Source organism: Lampetra fluviatilis, chromosome 14, assembly GCF_964198595.1.
Source record: "Lampetra fluviatilis chromosome 14, kcLamFluv1.1, whole genome shotgun sequence".
NCBI lineage: Eukaryota > Metazoa > Chordata > Hyperoartia > Petromyzontiformes > Petromyzontidae > Lampetra > Lampetra fluviatilis.
Window position 1 is genome coordinate 8,266,601 of NC_136288.1, and position 20,055 is coordinate 8,286,655.

At 40.6% G+C, this 20,055-nt stretch overlaps 1 protein-coding gene across 2 annotated transcripts; it reads right to left on the minus strand.

The window, feature by feature from the left end:
• Window positions 1-605: 605 nt before the first annotated feature.
• LOC144935849 (lysosomal-associated transmembrane protein 4A-like) lies at window positions 606-18,424 on the minus strand. 2 transcript variants are annotated; one of them, XM_078862661.1, is made up of 7 exons: window positions 18,174-18,424; window positions 11,594-11,714; window positions 9,863-9,936; window positions 9,608-9,730; window positions 6,502-6,594; window positions 6,290-6,382; window positions 606-1,980 (listed from the first exon to the last, which is right to left on the minus strand). In XM_078862661.1, the coding sequence occupies exons 1-7, from the start codon at window positions 18,264-18,266 to the stop codon at window positions 1,897-1,899; spliced, it is 681 nt and encodes a 226-aa protein (XP_078718787.1). In that variant the 5' UTR covers window positions 18,267-18,424; the 3' UTR covers window positions 606-1,896. The 2 variants fall into 2 exon arrangements, with proteins under 2 accessions (XP_078718787.1, XP_078718786.1); XM_078862660.1 differs by having other exon boundaries at window positions 9,863-9,939.
• Between the last annotated feature and the right edge of the window lie 1,631 nt (window positions 18,425-20,055).

The following is a 20,055-nucleotide window of genomic DNA, read 5'->3' on the forward strand; positions in this document are numbered from 1 at the left end:
GGCGATATGCTCTACTGAGAGTATTATTCTCATCGGTCCCTGGTTCCTTCCAGTCAGAATGAGCCCTTACTTGAATTTGTATGATCCCATTTACTCAAGTGTTGTGACTGACAGACTTAAGCGGCACGTGGTGTTTCTCATTACGTACATTTTGATAAAAAATATACACGAGATGTGTGACGTGACCTTAACGTTGTTTAATGAGCCGCTAAGTAGACACAATGTGCAAACTCAGCGATTCGTCTTGAATAATAAACCTGTGCAGACAGTATTTACGTTTATATTCATCGATCTTGATTTGAAGCCCCGGCCACTTCTTTATAACCCCTGAGCTACACCCATTTCAAATCCTTTAAAAGTCTGCCTCGGCAGCAGACCATGCTTTCCCACCTAATGATGGACGCATGTGTTGCGCCCAAAACGTCGTGATTTATTTCATTTTATACCTACGTGACCTTAGCGAAAGAACCAAAGAGTATATATTCATCCTTCCAAAGGTATCTTCTTGTGGACCTCATTTATTGTCCAGTGGATTATTTGGTGGTGAAAAGGGAAGAACCATCTAGTTTTTACAGACTCATCTGAACTGATAAAAACAAAACAAAATGAATCACTTTTACTTTATTTGCTTAAGTTTTTCATCTGCATAGCCAAAATTCAATACACACAACTGATGTTTCCCACACACCTTAAACAGCGTTTTACATCCATCGCCTGTAGATGTATTACATAATAAGCACATTACAGTTCCTGACAGTTGATTCCTTTTAACCATAATCGGCGTTTTTAATAGTGGTGTTTAGTTCTTACTCCTTCAGGCAGAGTAACCTAGCACCATGTATCTAGTAGGGGAATGTTTTTGTTTAAAGAATACAATCTCCAGTGTTTATACGAACGTTTACGTAAAAACTGAGTGCAATATCCAGCCTATTACGTTCCATGGGAGGGAACACACGAGACCTAAGGCGTTCCATTGAGAACATGCACAACCATATAGACTGAATGGTCATCTGGTGAAGCAATGTTCATCGCACTAAAACAGTGCAAAGGCGTGCAGCGGAAAAACTGCAACTTGAGTAAAAGTGTCCAGTGTTTTTCATATTTCATTTTATAGCAGATACATTGCAATACGTTGTCTTGATAGATTTTAGGAGCACAATAATGAGGAAATTCAATTATTTTAAAGTCTAATTTCAATGACCAATCCAAGCCAGAAGAATTTTCATCACAAATGAAAGCGGAAACAAATGCAATACCCCTTTAGGTTATTCTAACCTCTCAACATATACAACAAATTAAAATGTCCACCCAAAATCAAAATTTTCAGTAACATGACACCCCCACCCTTAGCATGTTTAACTGACTTGACATAATGACATGATTAAAATAAAAATGTTAGTGAAAACCATATTTCTCATTGAAATTTAATTAATCGTGTGCCCTAAGCTATTTAATGATTCCATAACACAAAACATAATGGCATAAACAATGCGGAGAAAAACACAACTGAGCAAATCTAAGATGAAGTTAACGTTTGCATTAAAAATAACTTCTGTATTCATGAACCAGCTATTCAAACACACCATTTGTGGAAGCACTAATTTCTTTAAAGAAAATCGCATGACAAAACGTTTAGTCATATGAAAAGGTACATAGTGACTCAGCTTTTAACTGTGACTTTAACAAGTTTTAATCTGGCTAAATGTTTTGTTTTGGTTAATTACAGTGCAATATATTACCTTTATATATAAAAAAAAGTGAAAACTTTTTTTTAAAGAAAGTTAGTGCAACGACATATTTCCATCACCCTCGTTAATTTGTTGAAACTTCACTCGAGATGGGCCCAGTTGAGCGGCCGGCTGGTGCGGGTCTTATACGGTTGGAGGAACAATCAGTCTAGGCAGGTGTGTATGCCGGGGGACTCTCCTCCTCCTTCAGCGGCATCTTCACCACCGTATCATAGCTCGGTGGCAAGTAGTACTGTGGGGAAGGCAAGGGAAAATGTACAACGGCAAACATCAATGATCAGAATCACCATGGTCGAATGTGGGTTTAGCCGGTAAACAATCAGGCTTGTGGGTAGGTAAGCATACGTGTGGATATGTAGAAAATGAGTAGGTATGTTGTTTGGATGGTTAGTATACAGGTGGGTAGGACAGTAGGTAGGTAGGAAAGTGGATAGGTATAAGTTTAGTAAATGGATGGGGAGGTGGGAAGGTAGATGTAATTCAACCAAACATGCATTTAAACAACACACCTCATTCACAAGGGGACCGTAACTATATGTATAGAGAAATATATAAGATTTCAAATTGGCAAAAAGCAATGAAGCACATTGTATACAATACACAATTTATGCAATATAACTTCATAACAAACGACATTAAAAATGAAGAATACAAAGGACAATATATCTCCTTGCTTAAATATCAATCGCGCGTATCCTAAATACCAGGATCCACTAGGGCAGTTGTTACTGGCAATCGTCACCGGCAATGGTTGCCGCATGGTTTGCCGTTGTAAAAGATCTCATCGCACAAAATCTGAACAAATCTGATTGCAGCACCCCTAGTGGGCAACTGGGATGGCAGCTCTCAATGAGATCGTAGACAGAGGCCACGTAATAGCCTGATGTGACGCTCTCCATCTGAATAAAATGTCGGATTCAATTCAGTGAACGATTGGGATCTCGACACGATGGTTTGGGTGTGTAGTTGTGCTGGCATGTTGTGGTGTGGTAACATGATGTGGTGTCATCGTGTGGTGATTTGAGAGCATGGTGCCATGTGCGAAGTTGTGGTGTCATGGTGCGGTGTGATGAGATGCTGTAGTATGATGGTGTGGTGTGACAGTCTGATGTGGCTTGATGGGGTTGAGTGCTGGGATGGGCCATGATGGGCCTGCGATATATTTCAGCATATTAATTTAGTTTTTAGACCTAAAATTGCTTTAGAGGATCATGGCTTTTTAACTCAAGTGTTATCGCAACTTCAGACCGACGGTGAGGGGCAATGAGAACACAGTATACCGTGTAACACGTTTTAAGGTGATTTAACCGAGTATTCAAGGTTGTTGTGCGATATGCATTATATAAAAAGGCAGATTTTGTATACTTGCACTGCTGAGCAAATTTATTGTTGGCAAATAAAAATGTGATGTAATTTGTGCACTTTAATATTCCTTCTAATTGATACCACATATTAAAACTATACATACTGAGAATCAATGATATGCGTTTAGCCTGTAGCCATGTTCGTAGTTACTAGTAGCGCCTGGTTTAGGCGTTTACATCAACAACAGGTAACGGATTTGATTTACTGATTATGCGGACGGTCTATTTAAGTGTTTTGCATGAGGCTAAAGCAATGTAGGGCTCTATCCTGACCACGTCCTTGGTGAAACCAATTGCTGGAGTCATGTTTGGCCATTCAAAGCACAAACTGTAGGTTTCAGAATTGTTGTACTTATAAGCAGTCTCAACTAAGTTTGTAACAATCCAGCATTCCATACCTTCTGGAAATGCATTACAATCTACACAATTCACTTTCACATGCCCCTCTGTAGTCATACCTCTTTATAAATAGAACGGACTGTAATAAATACAATAATTCTGCAACTGTTGTGTATGCATGCATCTGCTCACACTATTAAAATAGATCATTTAAATATTGTGTCATACTTGTTTTGGAGAGCTGGATAAATTTTTTCTAATTATTTCATGACTAAACTGTTTTGGTAAATAATGACCCTCTACTTACCAAGCTGCCAGTTGTTTTAATATTGCAAAAATCTAATTGTTTTCAAAATGAACAATTATTGTGGTTTAAATATACAGGATGTGTACATGCAAAATAATACAGTACATAAACTTCCAAGTTGATCAGGTTACACTTTACAAGCGTCGTTTGTTGCGACCAGCCTACTTCCTGCACTAGTCAGGGATCTTACGTTTACAAGTGACTCTTGTGCCACTTCGTGACAGGTAAAATGCTCTCAGGAGCATGGATAAATCCGATACTCTTCGTCCAGGCACTAGTAGGCTGACTTTACATGTGTAGGTGGTCAGAGCACTGCAGGGTATTTTTGTGCAAGCCTTTGCTGATAGGGAATGTTTTTACAAGGCAAACTGCAGCAGCTGGGCCAACTCAACATGCGAACACATCAATGGGAAAAATAAACCTTTCCTTGTGCAGTTTTGGCCGCACAATATCCCGGCACATCGAGCTTTAAATGCAACCCAATTTCCACAGCCAAAGGGAAATATTTGTGCAGAGATTGAAATTTGTTCTCGGGCAAAATGCAATGTACAGTAAAACCAAACAAAGCCAGGTTAACACAAGCCAGCATTTCATGCTTCTACATCACCTCGTCTCAATAATCAACACATCAGCCAGGGGATTTAAATTATGGTGAGCACTACACACTGGTGGTCAATGTTGGCATACACACGTGTCTGGTTTTGGTGGACAATTATCTGACAAACTCTTTAAATAATGTACCTTGTGCCATTTCTACAGTCTTGCCAGCTTTAAGTAAAAGTTCAATATGTTCACTTGTCATGCCTAACAAGTTTCTGCAAAATATTCAACTGAACTGAAATACTCGAACGACTGTTCGCGTGTAGAGCAACTGCTCTGTTCTTTAAATTGACCAAGATTGTACTGTGCTGGCTGAAATTCACACAAATCTGTGTATTGGCAATAATGTGCAAGGTGGACATTATGCTCTGGTCAAGTTGAGGTCTGGTATTAGAAAATGCATAAATACTGCTGAAAGCTAGCCATCTGCATGGAAATAAAGTGTAAACATTATAAACGTTGAAAAGGAAAGGGTTTGCCAAGTGTTTCTGAAGAGAAAAGCAGGTAAAGAGTCTGCTGATCATTTGATTGGGGAATTTTTAACAGGTAATATGCAGATATGTCCTGAATGGGAGATGCATCTTATTAGGATATTTAAAAAATTAATATCTACACTGCGCAATTGTTCATGTGGCATACATTTCTTAGCTTCCAGATAAATTCAAATTGCTGTGAACATTTAATCATACAGAAAACATATTGAGTTTCAACTTAAGATTAAGCAACAGCAATATACATACTGGAAACGTAGCAGTAATATCCATATAATTTTGAAACATTCACCCACTAAAACTACAAAATAAATCCTCACCTTGTAGTCATGAAATACAAGCATTATTAAATTACCTCTGCAAGATACCTGTTACATTTTTTTATGAAGTAGCATTCCTCCGGTAAACAAATAGCCTGCAGAAATCAACACCATATTTACTGTAACCCTTGGAAATTGGTCGTGAAAACGTAGAAGACCTCTGCACAAGCACCGTGACTGTGAAAGGTCTACCACTGAGGAGAGGGCAGTGATCCAAATCGGAGTATTATCTGCCCTGGCCATAATAGACTTCAGGATTAGACAAAGGGGTCTTGTGTGTGTTCCACATCCCAGACCCTCGCCATGTGCATAATTGGCTGACAGAGCATGGGTCGAGAACACTTTATTCCACTTTAACCCCATGAACCATCCTATTCAAGGAGCCAGGCGGCACAGCAATCAAAAAGCTCCCGGTCTCGTGGGTCTTCTGCAGACTACGTACATGTGTGAAAGCATGCCTTCTTTTCTGTTCATTAAAAAAACAAACATACCCCACATGATCTGCTCATACTTGACACATGCTTAAAATAAACTAACAAACAATAAAGCTTTCGGTTGAAAAAGGATATTTCTGCCAGATACTTTTTTTGCAGCACCATTGCTCTTAATATTTCAGCATAATATATTTGTATACTTAGCTGGATGGCACTGCAGGAGTATACTTAACTTACAATCAGAAGGTTGTGGGTTAAAATCCAAGTCAGACCTTCATTTCTCTAGGGTCAATAATATGAGTACCACTATATTTAAACGAGCATTGGTGTCGAATGATTTCTAATGGAGGTCCTGAGACGGCAATGCACATTCCTCATTTCCATGGTGGGGCCCAGCCTCTCTGTGGGACAACCAACGTTGACTTCTACAAAAGTAGTTCTCATTTATCAAACCCATAGGTATCAAGGCCTGTGTTGAACCCGAACCAGAAATTGAATTCACGACTTGCCTCCTGTCAAAGTGAGTTAAACTTAGGCACCCTATTAAGGAATTTAAAAGCAGCACAAGTTGAGCCAACTTGAAAAAAGTAAGTTGTCAGTGCCAGACACAAAGATGAAGCGTACAACATAGGTATTTCCCATAAATGAAAACGAGGTGTGATAATACACATTAGAATTATCCTTACGTCTGCATTTGGGTTGGCAAACACACTGAAGTCACGGGAGTTTCGGTGCACGATGTACTTGTAGCAGTTCCACACGCAGTTCACCAGATAAGCCTGAAAGAGCAAGTACAATTGCAATGTTAAACAAACCATGCTGGACTTTGCTGAACGTGGCACGTTAACATTTAGCATATCGTGATTGTTTGTGCAGTGACGCTGAGCAAATGTGGTACCTTCAATCCAAGCACCACCGCACAGCACAGGACAGCGAACACTATGAGCCAGGTGGTGTCCATGTTCTCAATGGTTTCCTTGTACTGAAAATTCTGCACGCAAGGTAGGGCAGCACAAACCAGAGAATAAGAAAAAACGTACCCAGTGTTAAAGAGATAAATTTGATTCTAAGTTTTAGCAGCAGCAAAAAATCAATACTGAGAATTAGTTAACATTGTACCAAATATTTTACATGTCGGGGAAGAAGAAAATGTAATGCAAAACTGATAACCTTGTCAATGCAATGTTGATAATTAATCACTCACTTTAATTATTAACGTTTTAATCTTTGTTTTTATGTACAGTGCTTTGTATATATATTGAACTTCTTTCACACCATATGTAGCCAACTGTGCCAATCGGAGGTGCGGGAAAAGGACAAACTAAACACAAAAAGCAGCTCTAAATAAATTCGTTTTAAATATATATTGAGAAAACTGAGGTTATTATATTATCTTGATTTGAAGCTTTCATTACTCCAGGAATCCACACTCTTTGGTTCTTTCGGAAAAGTCATGTAGGTAGAAAATAAACATTTTATTTTGATTTTATTTTATACCTACGTGACTTTACCGAAAGAACCAAAGAGTATTATATTATCAGTTTGTGGAATGGTTCAAGACTCTACATTGAAAACTGATTAAAACAAAACCCACATTTTTTTATTTAAAGCTTTCGTGACTGCAGGGATTGTGGGTATTCATATTCTTGGTTCTTTCGGTAAAGTCACGTGTTTTTCACACCTGATGATGATTGCTTGTGTTGCAGTCGAAACGTCGTGATAATTTTATTGTTTTATATTTTTATTATTTTATTGTTTCCCTTCTACGAGACTTTGCCGAAAGAACCAAGAATATGAATACCCACATTCTTTACATCCCAAAGTAGGAAAAATTATTGCTGTGAATCTCTAATAAAAATTTGAGAAAAATACAGATCACTCGAGCAAAGTCCACTATGTTGTAACCAACTCAAGTCTTTTATATTTGCAAATATATTTTTGTTGTTTTTCATGTTAAAAATTATGTTTTACTGCACCTTCAATGTTGGAAACATTTGAACGGATTGTTCAATTACTGCAGTTCTGGGCAATGTAAATACCGATTAAATACCGACAAGCTAAGCACAAGGGAAGATTTTACACATGGTCAGTAAGAATTTAAAACAACTTCTGTAATGCTAGTCACGTGTTGTTTTGTGTATGCAAGGGTGAGTGAGTGCAAACTAACGAGAGACATTCAACTTCAATAAAATGGACAGGGACAATTAATGGTAATAACAGATATGCCTCATAAACCTACTGCAATTACTGTGTGCTATAAACATCAACATAGTTCCTGTTTCAGTGCTGAATTGGTTGCTACTAGATGGAGCAAGATGAAGAAAGCACACTGAAGGGAAGATGGCCATTGTTGTAGATTTTTCAATAAAATGGATTACAGCTGTGATTTTTTTTTACCAACTGATTTAACATATGAAAGTCTTTAACCACCAGTATAAAGAGAATAGCTGTAGGTGATGGTAAATTCACCACATACAGGGGATGTGATCATCTGATTTTGTGCCACAATGTGCCATTGTGTACTGTATGTAGGTTGAACATATTTTGCATCGTACGTAGCCAACCATGCTAATCAGAGGTGGGGGATATATTCTTGTCTAAGGCAACATTTTCAGGAGCTAAATGCCAAAGTTTGATATCGGATTGTCACAAAAGAGCTTCAGGAGAGAGTTATTGTAGCTTTTAGGTGATTGTTCTGGACATCTGCATTGTGCCACTCTGTTCTTCAACAGTCTTCCACATGTGGGTGAGATTCTAGGATGGCGACAGTGTGACACCAGGAGGATTGGGACTTGAGTTCGCGACGAGGTCCACTGTTGAGATCTTAGTGGATAGGTAGATTGTCATTGGAAAGAACACGTGTAAACTGCCTTGCAAATTTGCATGTCTCTGCAGATATTTGGTGGCAGAATGTTCACCAGAACAGGGAGCCCAAGTGACTGGTGTCAGTTTCAGTGTTCCAGTTATGATGCGCATTGCACGATTTCATTGTACATCTAGCAATTTTGTGTATGGGCTCCCGGACCAGGCTGGAGCACATTACTCTGCCACTGAGATCAGTGATAGGGCTAACCATTGCGAAACTTGCCTATAGAATGGGTGTATATTGCGGTTAATCCGAAATATTTAATCGAAAACAATGACCCGCTCATTATTATTAATGGTGGGTGGGGGCGGGGTCCAAATGAGTGACGTCATCAGCTCATGATTATTAATTAGGGGGGGTGCCCCATGTGGAGTGATGTCACCCGCTCATGATTATTAATGAGGGGGGGGGGGCCTCATGAGGAGTGACATCAAGCGCTGGACACACACAGCCTTTTTTGGCTTGTTATATTAGTTGATGCGTTGATTTTTTTTTATTAGCTTTACTTTCCATGAAGAAAAGTCAAAATGAAAGCTAATTTGCGTAAACAATTTTTTGTTTCCACTCCACCTTCTTCATGTGGAGTGACGTCACCCGTTCATGATTGTTAATGACGGGGGGGGGTCTATGTGGGGGACCCCACCTATTCATGATTATTAATGAGGGGGGCTGGTCGACGTGGAGTGACGTCACGTGCATTACACACAGACATTCTTGGCTCATTATATTAATGATACTGAAATGGATAGTATCCAGTGGATTTTTTTTCCGTCTGTATCTATTGTTGAGGCATAACTATGCGACACCTGTTAATGTGAAAAGTGGTCACTTGCAAAATTTTTGGGTTTATATTTGAATCGGCATATTTTATCACAATTCTACAAATGTTTTAGCTGTGGTCTCCTCGCCTATAGAACTTGCAGGGAATTCCATAGCAGTCTGCAGCTGGGCATAGCCAACTGATGCAGCACTCGTGTGAAATGTGTGTCTTTCATGCTGCATACCCTTTTTATGTGGTTTTGAAAAAAAAATTGTTATAATAAAAATACATATATTTGAAAAAAAAAATTGTTAAATATTCCATTATTTGTAAACCTCACTGGCCGGGCTTTAAAACGATGCACTTTGATGACATTACCATTTCTTCCAGGCTGCTCCGGAACTTCGGGAGATAGGTGAGGAATCCCACGACCACCAGGCAGGAGAGGGAGAAGTCAAAGAGTTGATAGCTGAGAAATGGAATCATCCATCCAGCCCGGTGCTAAAGACATCAGAGTGCGCACACAACAGCATTCATCATTCAAATGCAATGTTTCCCAAGTCACAGCTGGCTGGTGCGTTGTCATAAAAAAATTATGTAAAAGACGCTCAGGAGTTGGACGTTGCAACTTACCGACACACATCCATAGACCAACATGCCACTGATGGTAATCATTAACAAACAAACCACCATTCCAATGCTGCCATCTGCTGGAATAAATATACAACTGATATTAACATTGCAGTAAGAATAAACATGTAATAACAATATATATGGCTAGTTTAATTTAAAACTGACATAAAATATTGGGCTAAATGGTCAAAGAAAGAAATTTTAATGTTCAATACATTTTGTAAATATCTAAATCTAACAGTTCTCAAACAAGCAATGGGGTGTAGATTATCTTACTTTGCAACCTGCAACCTCAAAGGTGGGGAAGTCCACATTCAAAAAGCAAGGGTCAGTCTATCTATAGAATAACCATTGACTCCCTACAACCATTGTTACCTTCCTACTGCGTCACTCAAGCTAAATTAATTAAATACTGGTGTAAAGTAGCTGACACAGACTTATTTAATGTCGGTTAAATGTATTGGAAGGCTTTCAGCAAATTCAGCAACTGCCACATTTGGGCAAACAGGATTTCTGAGACTGCCTCCACTGTTATCTTTCATCATTGAGAGTTGACTGGTTTAAACTGAAAAGCATTTGTCAACTATTTAAATAAGCATTTATATAACATCTTCTTGGTTCTTTCGGTAAAGTCACGTAGAAGAGAAGTAATAAAATAATAAAATAATTCTCACGACGTTTCGGCCACAACGCAAGCAGCCGTCCTCAGGTGAAGAAACAGGTCTGTCGAGAAGACAGCGTCTGAATGACACGAATTTGCATATCAATATTGATATGCAAATTATTTTGTTAAGGCGCACCTTCTCGCTCCAATCTAGCTTAAATAGACACTCCAAGCCTGGGGCGTGTCATTCAGACGCTGTCTTCTCGACAGACCTGTTTCTTCACCTGAGGACGGCTGCTTGAGTTGTGGCCGAAACGTCGTGAGAATTATTTTATTATGTTATATTTTTATTATTTTATTACTTCCCTTCTACGTGACTTTACCGAAAGAACCAAGAAGATGAATCCCTGCAGTCACGAAAGCTTTAAATCGACATTTATATAACACTTTGAACATCACCACAATAAACAGACTTCATAGAGGTCAATACAACTTAAAACCAGAAATGCTACCTCTTTGACCAATAAATACATCTCAAAACAAAAGTTTCAATCTGATGCCAACAGTTTAACCTCCATTTGCTAAACAGTGTACAAGTTTCAAAACTGTTCTGAATTATATCCACAAGATGGAGACAATCGTGGGCCACTGTGATTAATGTATATCCTAGATTAGGTAGGCCTAGACTGCTATAGAAACTGAAGTCCGAGACATCATTAACGTTGATGATCTAAAAATATATCAGCAAATGATTTTTCGACTGTCTATGAGAAAAAAGGATCCAATTTAAGCAGATCCGATTTACATCGCTGGTTTCCAAGAATGCATTGTCGTAAAAGTGGGGACCGCCTGTATGAGCCATATACACAATATGGTCCAGGCTTTCACAAACTGCAGTCATCATGATTCTATTTGTACCTATCAGATGCAATGAATGTGCAATTATTCAAATTAAAAATTTTAACGGCATGCTTGGACACGTGGAATAGTTGATTGGAACAATTTAATACACCCTGACATGGTCCACCTAACATGTACGTAATATGTAAACAAGGCCCTGAAGTGTCCATGCTGAGGTTATGTGATAGCCACTGTGCCGTATCTAAAGTTAAGCCACAGTGCCTCACCAACTCCAGTGCCATCTTCCTCACTGAACCAGTTAAGGTTAACTTTCTTCCCCACATCGGCAAGGTCTGATTGGTAAAATGCAGCAATTGTCATCAGGCTTGCAGTCACCAAATACACCACCTGTAACAAAAAAAAACAAAAAAAAACTATAAAGGCTGAAATTAACATGAGAAAACAAGTGAAACAATTCAAACTTTTTTCCAACACTCCATGCAGGGGCATGTGGGGGTGACCGAGAGGGTTCAGTCACTTTTGAATGGTTAGGTTTGCAGATGAAACTTGATACCAGGTTATTTTGCTTCTCTGTTTGCTTGGCTTGTCACTCATCTCAGCTGGATCCATCTGTTTTTGATTATTTGTAAAACTTTGGGCATACTGTGGCATGGGCAACTTAAAGAAGAACAGCGTTCGTCTCGACTTCCCAAAACTAACACCGATGCCATCTGGAACTAATATTTACACAGCCTTACAATATGAAATTGTGCAAGACATTGGGGAAACCAAGTCAGAGTTCTATGTTTTTGTTTAAAAAAGCATTACTTGCCGAGTTAACTCATGGATAATCTGGCAAGCCAGTCTACTATAGAAGTCTTCATTTCAAGGGATTCTTAGAATCAATCATTATATAAAAATAAATAACAATACTCTGGAGGTGGAGTGGTGGTGCAGTGGTCTATGCACTGCACTATGAATTTGGCGACCAGACTGTGATATCCAGTCACGGCTAACATCAGCAGTAAGTGATACTTGAATCAGTTCTGGGTCATCCCTTGACCAAGCCTCATTAATAAACATGGCGACAGCCAAACAATTCATGACTGACAAAGCATGGGGATGTCTTCATTCAACAGTGGAATCACAAAGGGATGTACAATACAGGCATGTCATTTTCCAAAGTTATACCTCCTATTTAAGATTCTTTATATTTGGCATGAAGGCCAAAGGCAAGGTTTGCACCTTTAGCTGGCATTTCTTTCTTTCATTATTGGTATGGCTTTATTGATGCAAAATACATTGACATATCGTACATTTAAATGATTTCAAAAAGGTAAATATATCACTTGAGGAAACTTTGAAAGTCATACTTTCTATAAATTCACACCAGTAATGAAACTAAATAGTAAAATTCCATCGGAAGATAGAACCCGCCAAAACAATTTATTGTTTTTTCATTGTTGCACCAGCAGTTTTCATGGCAATTTGGCTGTTTCATTGTTTGATGAAAATAAAAAAGTTGGAAGGCCAGTTCATTATTAGCGCCTACAATTTTGCTTGGGATTTGTCTCGATAAATGCACGTTGAAACAAGCACAAATGGAAACCATGCTAGGTTAACAAGCATTTCCCCCACGTGCAGTAATGAACATACACCAATTGTGCTCTATGCAGCATAACACTAGGTTCTATTTTTTAACTAGAATTTTAAAAAAATCTTGTATTGCCAATTACGTAAAAAGAATGAGGATCTTGGCATTTGTACTGGTAATCTGTGTGTTAAGTTTGAAGGCTATTGGTTTAGGAATTCTGGAGTGTGCATAACACATTTTAATAGTTCTCCTATGGATAGACACATTTTCCTGGCAAAGAATAATACACATTATCAGTTCCATTTACAAACCACACCACTTTCCGGCTAAATCACCATTTCCTGGCTTCCGAAAATCACGTCCCAACTTAAACTGAATAAAGCTGGCTCGCACAATGCACCCTATGTGTTGTGACGTGGGGTGAACTGTATAAAAGGGCACAGAAATTATACCAGGGAAGTCACTGGCGGGTGCTGCTGAGTCAGTTTAGATTCATTGTTAATTTTTACCTAGCTTCAAATTTCGTGTCAGACAGCTTTAACCACACAGCATCGACATGTAATTACAAAGTACGAGCTAAGGGTTGCGTCGTGTTTTTTCTTTAACACACTATTGGAAGTTACACAGGCAGCGAGTAGTTCTGAATGAGCAAAACAGAGACATGCAGAGAGGATGGAAAGTTGTAGCTGAGTGGAATGAGCAAGCTATTTTGTGGTATTCAGCGAAATGGGATTTATCAGCTTAATATTAATGGGCGGTAAATGTGCAGTGAGGAACCCATGCAGCCTCAACACTTGAATGAAAGCGTCAACTCACCCACTGGCTCTTAACATGTACCAGGCTCAATTTGAACCCAACTTCATGTGAACCCACCTGCATTACTCAGTTTCTATACCAGTCATAACTGGGTGGGAGCTGCTATTTAATGGTCAGCACGTACAATTAGAACTTGAAAACTGCAGTGGTGGTGCGTATTAGGAAAATGGCCATTTTTTTCCCATTGCAGTAGCAGACAAACACATTTTCACGAAACAATATTTTCGTAAGAAAACAAATTAGTACCCAAATGTTTTCCTTTAAACGTGGGGTGTGTAGTGCTCATATCAGTTGGTGGTTCTGAAGCAATGACAAAACCTTTCCATTTCTAATCAAGGGCCAGTTTTCTCATAGGAAGACTTCAACGTGGGGTGTGAAGTGCTCGTATTGCTCATATCGGTTGGTGGTTCTGAAGCAATGACAAAACCTTCCCATTTCTAATCAAGGGCCAGTTTTCTGATTGGAAGACTTCTTTTGACTTTCAGAAATGTATAGAAAGTAAGTTGACCTCAGCATTTTCGTTAAACTTAAATGTAAAAAAAATGTTTGTCTCTCAATCAGTTGTGAAAAACCAACCTCAAGGGGGTAATTTTTCACAATAAAGTTAAAAGTGCTGCATTTTAAAGGTCTATTTTATGTTCCTCAAAGAGGTCAAGTGTTTGATCATTAATACATAATAATTAATACATAATCATTAATACATAATAATTAATACATAATCATTAATACATAATAATTAACACGTAATTTTGGCTTTAAAATGAATCTGGTCAAGCAAAAGTAGAGCTTACAGCACCGATCCAAACCTGGCAACAACACTTCAGCTTGAAATGCACTCAAACTTTGTAATTGTTGTGAGGAAAGTGCCTCTTGGCACGCAACGCAAATGTCGGCTTCGCCATAAATAGCTACTTGTGTACAGTAGCCACTCAAGTGACCCAAATTGTGGTCAATAATACAAAGTACTCGACACGTATACAATTTGCTTGTATGCGTGGTTTACTGAGTACAACATACAAAATATTTGGTTGTGATATCTAAAGGACAATTTTAATCTCTGACATTAACTTTTGGGAAGTTCCTATTAAAGGACCTAAATTAAACTGTCATGGATTTGATGGAATGGCAACAGAGCTCTGGATCGTAATATTCGAATCCTTGTTAGAGTCAATCAAGCCCCATCATAATTATCTCTCCCTTAGTTCATAAAATTGGCACAACTTTGTAAAGTTGTGCAACTTGGTGATACGTCAACAGCGATTGTCTTGTAGACTTTGTACCCTGAATCACTACACTTAAATGTCTTCATGACATTTCACCATGTCTTCCTTCGAAAAAACAGATCGTCTCAAATGGGCTACCACTTGGTTTACAACGAACATGCGAGAGACTGGTCCATGCCACAGATACATGGATTTCCCACCAGTCTAAGAACCACCAATATATTTTAGCACTGCCGAATGCTCATTTAACCCATTTCTGAATTTGCCTCTAGATTTATGCTCAGATCATACCAAAGTGGCATTGTTATAACTGTACCTCAAAGGCAAACTCTCCCTGTTGATACGAGAGCTTGTTGCTTGGAGTTAATTTATTTTAGAGCCCTGAGTCGGCCGTTTAATTTCCGTACTCCCATTGTATGTGGTCAGTCTTAAAAATAGGCTGACAATGTTCTGACTTCCCACACAACGGTACGGTCGTTGTTTTAGTTGAACCCCATGATATGATGAGTTTATATCTAACATGCTTTTGGACTTGTTACCTTCTTGACATTCTTATTATGGGTTGTACACTCCATACCATTAAAACAAAGTTGTCTCGGCCAGTAAGGGGAGCGATGGACACTGTCACAGCAACAGGCAAGTGGCTCACATCACACCTATCATTACTGGATGAAGGACTGCTCAAGCAGTCGGCTTCTCTCATGGTCCTGCGATGCAACAATCTATCAGGCATCTGCGCATGGCTTGATTGTGTTGCTCCAACTTTACAGTGGCGGTTTTCCCGGGCGTGCTCCCTCTGCTCTGTCGTTAGTCTCGATCAGGGGTCGACAACCATTCAAGGAAGAAAATACATTTTTTTGCTTTCGTCTTTGACCAAATAGTTCTAGAGCCGCATCTCACACACAGATAGCTACTTGTACACATACACAAGCACCGCAGATATACAGCAGATGACACAACTTGATTTAAAATAGGTGATGGAATAAACTGTGTCCGTTTAGTTTTTCCTCCCCTTAGTTGTTGTTTAACAATACAGTTCGACAAAAATTAGTTGTAACCAAGACATTCCATAGTGACCCATTCCCTGCATTAAATTATGTTTAAGATTTAAGTAAAAAAAAGGCTGCCCGGAAGGGGGCAGCCAAAGACTCGCAAGGGTGGTATTATATTCGGAAAAGGTAGGAATGCTTTCTACTCAGTTTCAAACCCAACCTTCCGAACATTTCGTTCGAATAAACATCAGCTATTACGAGTAAAACCGCAGCAGTGCACAGGATATAGAAGCCGTTGCCTTAAACTCTTAAAGGAAGTCACAGGCAACGTAGAAAAAAACAGCTGTTATCTTGCCGATATCGTGTCAAGCTGTACGTGCCGCAAGAATTTAACGCGATGTTCACGATAAGCAACAACTAGGATTTAACATTTAGGTGTCAAGCCAAGATATCGGAATGTATCGCTGTGATGTCTCCTTCGTATGTGTGTATCGGGGCATTGCGTCGTTATAATGCGTTGTACGGTCTGTTCTGGATGACGACAGTAGCACACTTGAGAGGTTTTTATTTTATTTTCCATTTGTGCATTAGGTATCCGCATTTGTCATTGTTTGTGCGGATGCGGTTTAGGGTGGACCGTGACCTTCGTGGAAGCATTGGGTCTTTCACAAGGCGTGTGTGAGTTCTTTTAACTCCGTAATGGCATTATCGACCTTGAATATATTTCCGAAATAGGTTTCTAACTTACGTCGGAAGTGCTAACAATGTACTCCTAGCGATGTTACCAGAGGTCCAACAAAGTGCGTGATTGTAACTTTAATATATATTCTTCCTTGTTTACTGAAATCCTGGGAACACAGGCGAGGCGTGTACTGTGCAAAGCCACGGCATGGGTCGTCAAACTTTCTCAGGAGATACTTTTTAGTTTCTGTCTTTCACCAAAATAGCTCGTGAGTCGCATCACAGGCAGAGCTACTTGTACACGTAGACAAACACTGCGGCTATACAGCCGATGACAACACAAATTCTGACTTAAACAAAATAGGTGATGGAATCAACTGAATCTTGATTTGAAGCTTTCGTCACTGCAGGAATCCATACTCTTTGGTTCTTTCGGTAAAGTCACGTAGGTAGAACAAATAATAGATCACGACGTTTCGATCGCCATACAAGCAATCGTCCCACCTGAGGACGATTGTTTGTATTATTTAACTATACAATTTTGACTGTTGCACATTTTGTGGTGGTCAAGACATTTCACCGTGACCCATTTCCTCCCATATATAATACGTTATATCTTTAAGTTAAATTAGGTTCAACCTTTACGTTTTGAGGAAGAAAAAAAAGGCTGCCCGCAATGGGGCAGCCAAAGAGTCACGTGGGGCTCTGGAGCCACAGGATGTCGATCCCTGAGCCAGGGACACACAGGTGAGGAGCCAGGGGGTCACAGGCGAGGTGTGAACTGTGTGGAGCCAGGGAGACACAGGTGAGGTGTGTACTGTGTGAAGCCAGGGGGACACAGGCGAGGTGTGTACTGTGTGGAGCCAGGGAGACTCAGGCGAGGTGTGTACTGTGTGGAGCCAGGCAGACACAGGCGAGGTGTGTACTGTGTGGAGCCAGGGGGACACAGGCGAGGTGTGTACTGTGTAGAGCCAGGGGGACACAGGCGAGGTGTGTACTGTGTGAAGCCAGGGGGACACAGGCGGGGTGTGCACTGTGTGGGGCCAGGAGCACACAGGCGAGGTGTGTACTGTGTGGGGCCAGGGGGTCACATGCGAGGTGTGTACTGCGTGGAGCCAGGGAGACACAGGCGGGGTGTGCACTGTGTGGGGCCAGGGGCACACATGCGAGGTGTGTACTGTGTGGGGCCAGGGGGTCACATGCGATGTGTGTACTGTGTGGAGCCAGGGAGACACAGGCGAGGTGTGTACTGTGTGGAGCCAGGAGGTCACAGGCGAGGTGTGTACTGTGTGGAACCAGGGGGGCACAGGCGAGGTGTGTACTGTGTGGAGCCAGGGGGACACAGGCGAGGTGTGTACTGTGAGGAGCCACTAGGTCACAGGCGAGGTGTGTACTGTGTTGAGCCAGGGGGGCACAGGCGAGGTGTGTACTGTGTGGAGCCAGGGGCACACAGGCGAGGTGTGTACTGTGAGGAGCCACTAGGTCACAGGCGAGGTGTGTACTGTGTGGAGGACGAGGTAGTTGTGTGGCGTTGCCCGCTAGGCCCGAGCGCGGCCCTTACCAGGTAGGCGACCCCGATGGCGATCGCCCCGGTTCGCACATGGAAACAGAAGCAGCAGCTGCTCGAGAAGCTGCGCTCTCGAATCGGCTTCATGATGGTCGAAGTTTGTCGTCGTCCGCGGTTCTTCTTGGCGACTTCAGCAATCCCCTTCACGCGACGGGGCTCAGATGGCGGCGGTGTTAGCGGAGGCGTCGTCGTCGTCCGGGAATTTCCGCGATTTGACGTCACCGCCCTCGTGACGTCATCGGTCACCTCTGTCAGCACAACAAAGCGCAAGGGCTGGGTGTTTTCTCGACGTTTCTCGGACGAATGTTCGCGCACATGCGTTGGCTGTGGTGCGCGGGCACGCGTGAAACAAACGAAGCCTTTGGCCCCTCGGTGCCAAACGATGACCTTGCGGGTCTCCTTCCATTGAGCTCTGCCCAGTGCCGGATTATCCGAGTAGCAAAAGTAGAATCTTAATTTTTGGAGCTTTCGTGACTGCAGGAATTATTCTTTGGTTCTTTCGGTTAAGTCACGTCTAAAGATAAAATAATAAATTAAAATAATAGCGACGTTTCGATTGCAACACAAGCAATCATTGATATGCTAATTTTCTCTGCCCCCTCCCTCTCTCCGTCCCCGCCCCCTCCCTATATTTAAGGGACCGTTTACAGAAACGACCCCTCTCTCTGTGCCGATATGTGTGCTCTCTCTGTGTGTCCTTGTGATGTCTGTCTGTTTGTATGTCTGTCTATAGTTTTCTAGTTAGATTTGTGTTGCTATTTCTCTTATGCCTGATGATGATTGCTTGTGTTGCAATCGAAACGTCGCTATTATTTTAATTTATTATTTTATCTTTAGACGTGACTTAACCGAAAGAACCAAAGAATAGCAAAAGTAGCTTCATATGCTCCGGACTCCGCACTTTCAAGGGCCTCGCGTTAAATGCGTTCAAGCTATCAATTCCGGTGCAGTAACTCTGCACTTGCTCTATTACTATAGTACTATACAGTACTGCCTTCAACTTTTATGAACGACTGGATGTTTAAGGTTAGCGATTTGTCGTATCATCTGGCTGTATAGGAAATTTTAAAACATAATTACTTTACTTTGCAAGTAAAACATTTATGTGTTTTAATATTTGTGTTTTTATTATTATTATTTAGGGCTCCTTTATAACATAAGCTAAAGGCCCCGCACTAGCTTAATCCGGAACTGGCTCTGTCAAAGATATTTATTAATGATATACTCCCAGTTGCATCCAATTCGGGGTATCTGTGAAAACGAGCTTCATAGCTCATCGGATTCCTCCAGCATAAATACATATTTGGATGATTCTGAGTTGTTAATTTACTCATGTACTTAAGTTGCTCTTTTACCCGGCTTCATGTTGTGCCTATAATTTCCCTAGTCCAATGTTTATATTGTTTTTTGTTTTCTCATTACATGTCCAAGAATGATAACTCGCCTTTATCCAAGTAATCTTATTAGTTTTCTTGTCGTGTACCTGCTACTATCCGTAATACATTTACGTTTCTATTGCTTTGAAGTTAGATTTGCGCCCTGCTGGTGAGATGTTAACTACCTCACCTGGTATACAGGAGGCCGTGGGTTCGATCCCGACCCTTACCCCTGTATATTTAGAGTTTGCGGGTCTCTCTGTGCGTGGTTGCGTGGATTTTTCTCCGGGTTCTCCGGGGTTTCCCTCCTCATTTAGAACCTTGTGTTTAGGGAATTAACCTGCTAGAAATATTCACACGATAATCCACTTCGTCATCATTTGTGGGCAGTTGCATAGCTAAATGGGTCTTACCTGGTAAAATAAAAAAAATACCGTTGTTTAGTTTATTGTGTTGTGTTTACATGTCACACTGCAGTTTTCTCATTCTCGTCAAAGAAT

Bases quoted from the DNA above. Each gene is read 5' to 3' on its own strand.
- LOC144935849 (XM_078862660.1), bottom strand. From the start codon at position 18,266: ATGAAGCCGATTCGAGAGCGCAGCTTCTCGAGCAGCTGCTGCTTCTGT. The intron at 9,731-9,862 runs GTAAGTTGCAAC...TGATGTCTTTAG, and splicing joins TGGTCTATGGATGTGTGTCG to CACCGGGCTGGATGGATGAT. The intron at 6,383-6,501 runs GTACCACATTTG...TTGCTCTTTCAG, and splicing joins CGGTGGTGCTTGGATTGAAG to GCTTATCTGGTGAACTGCGT.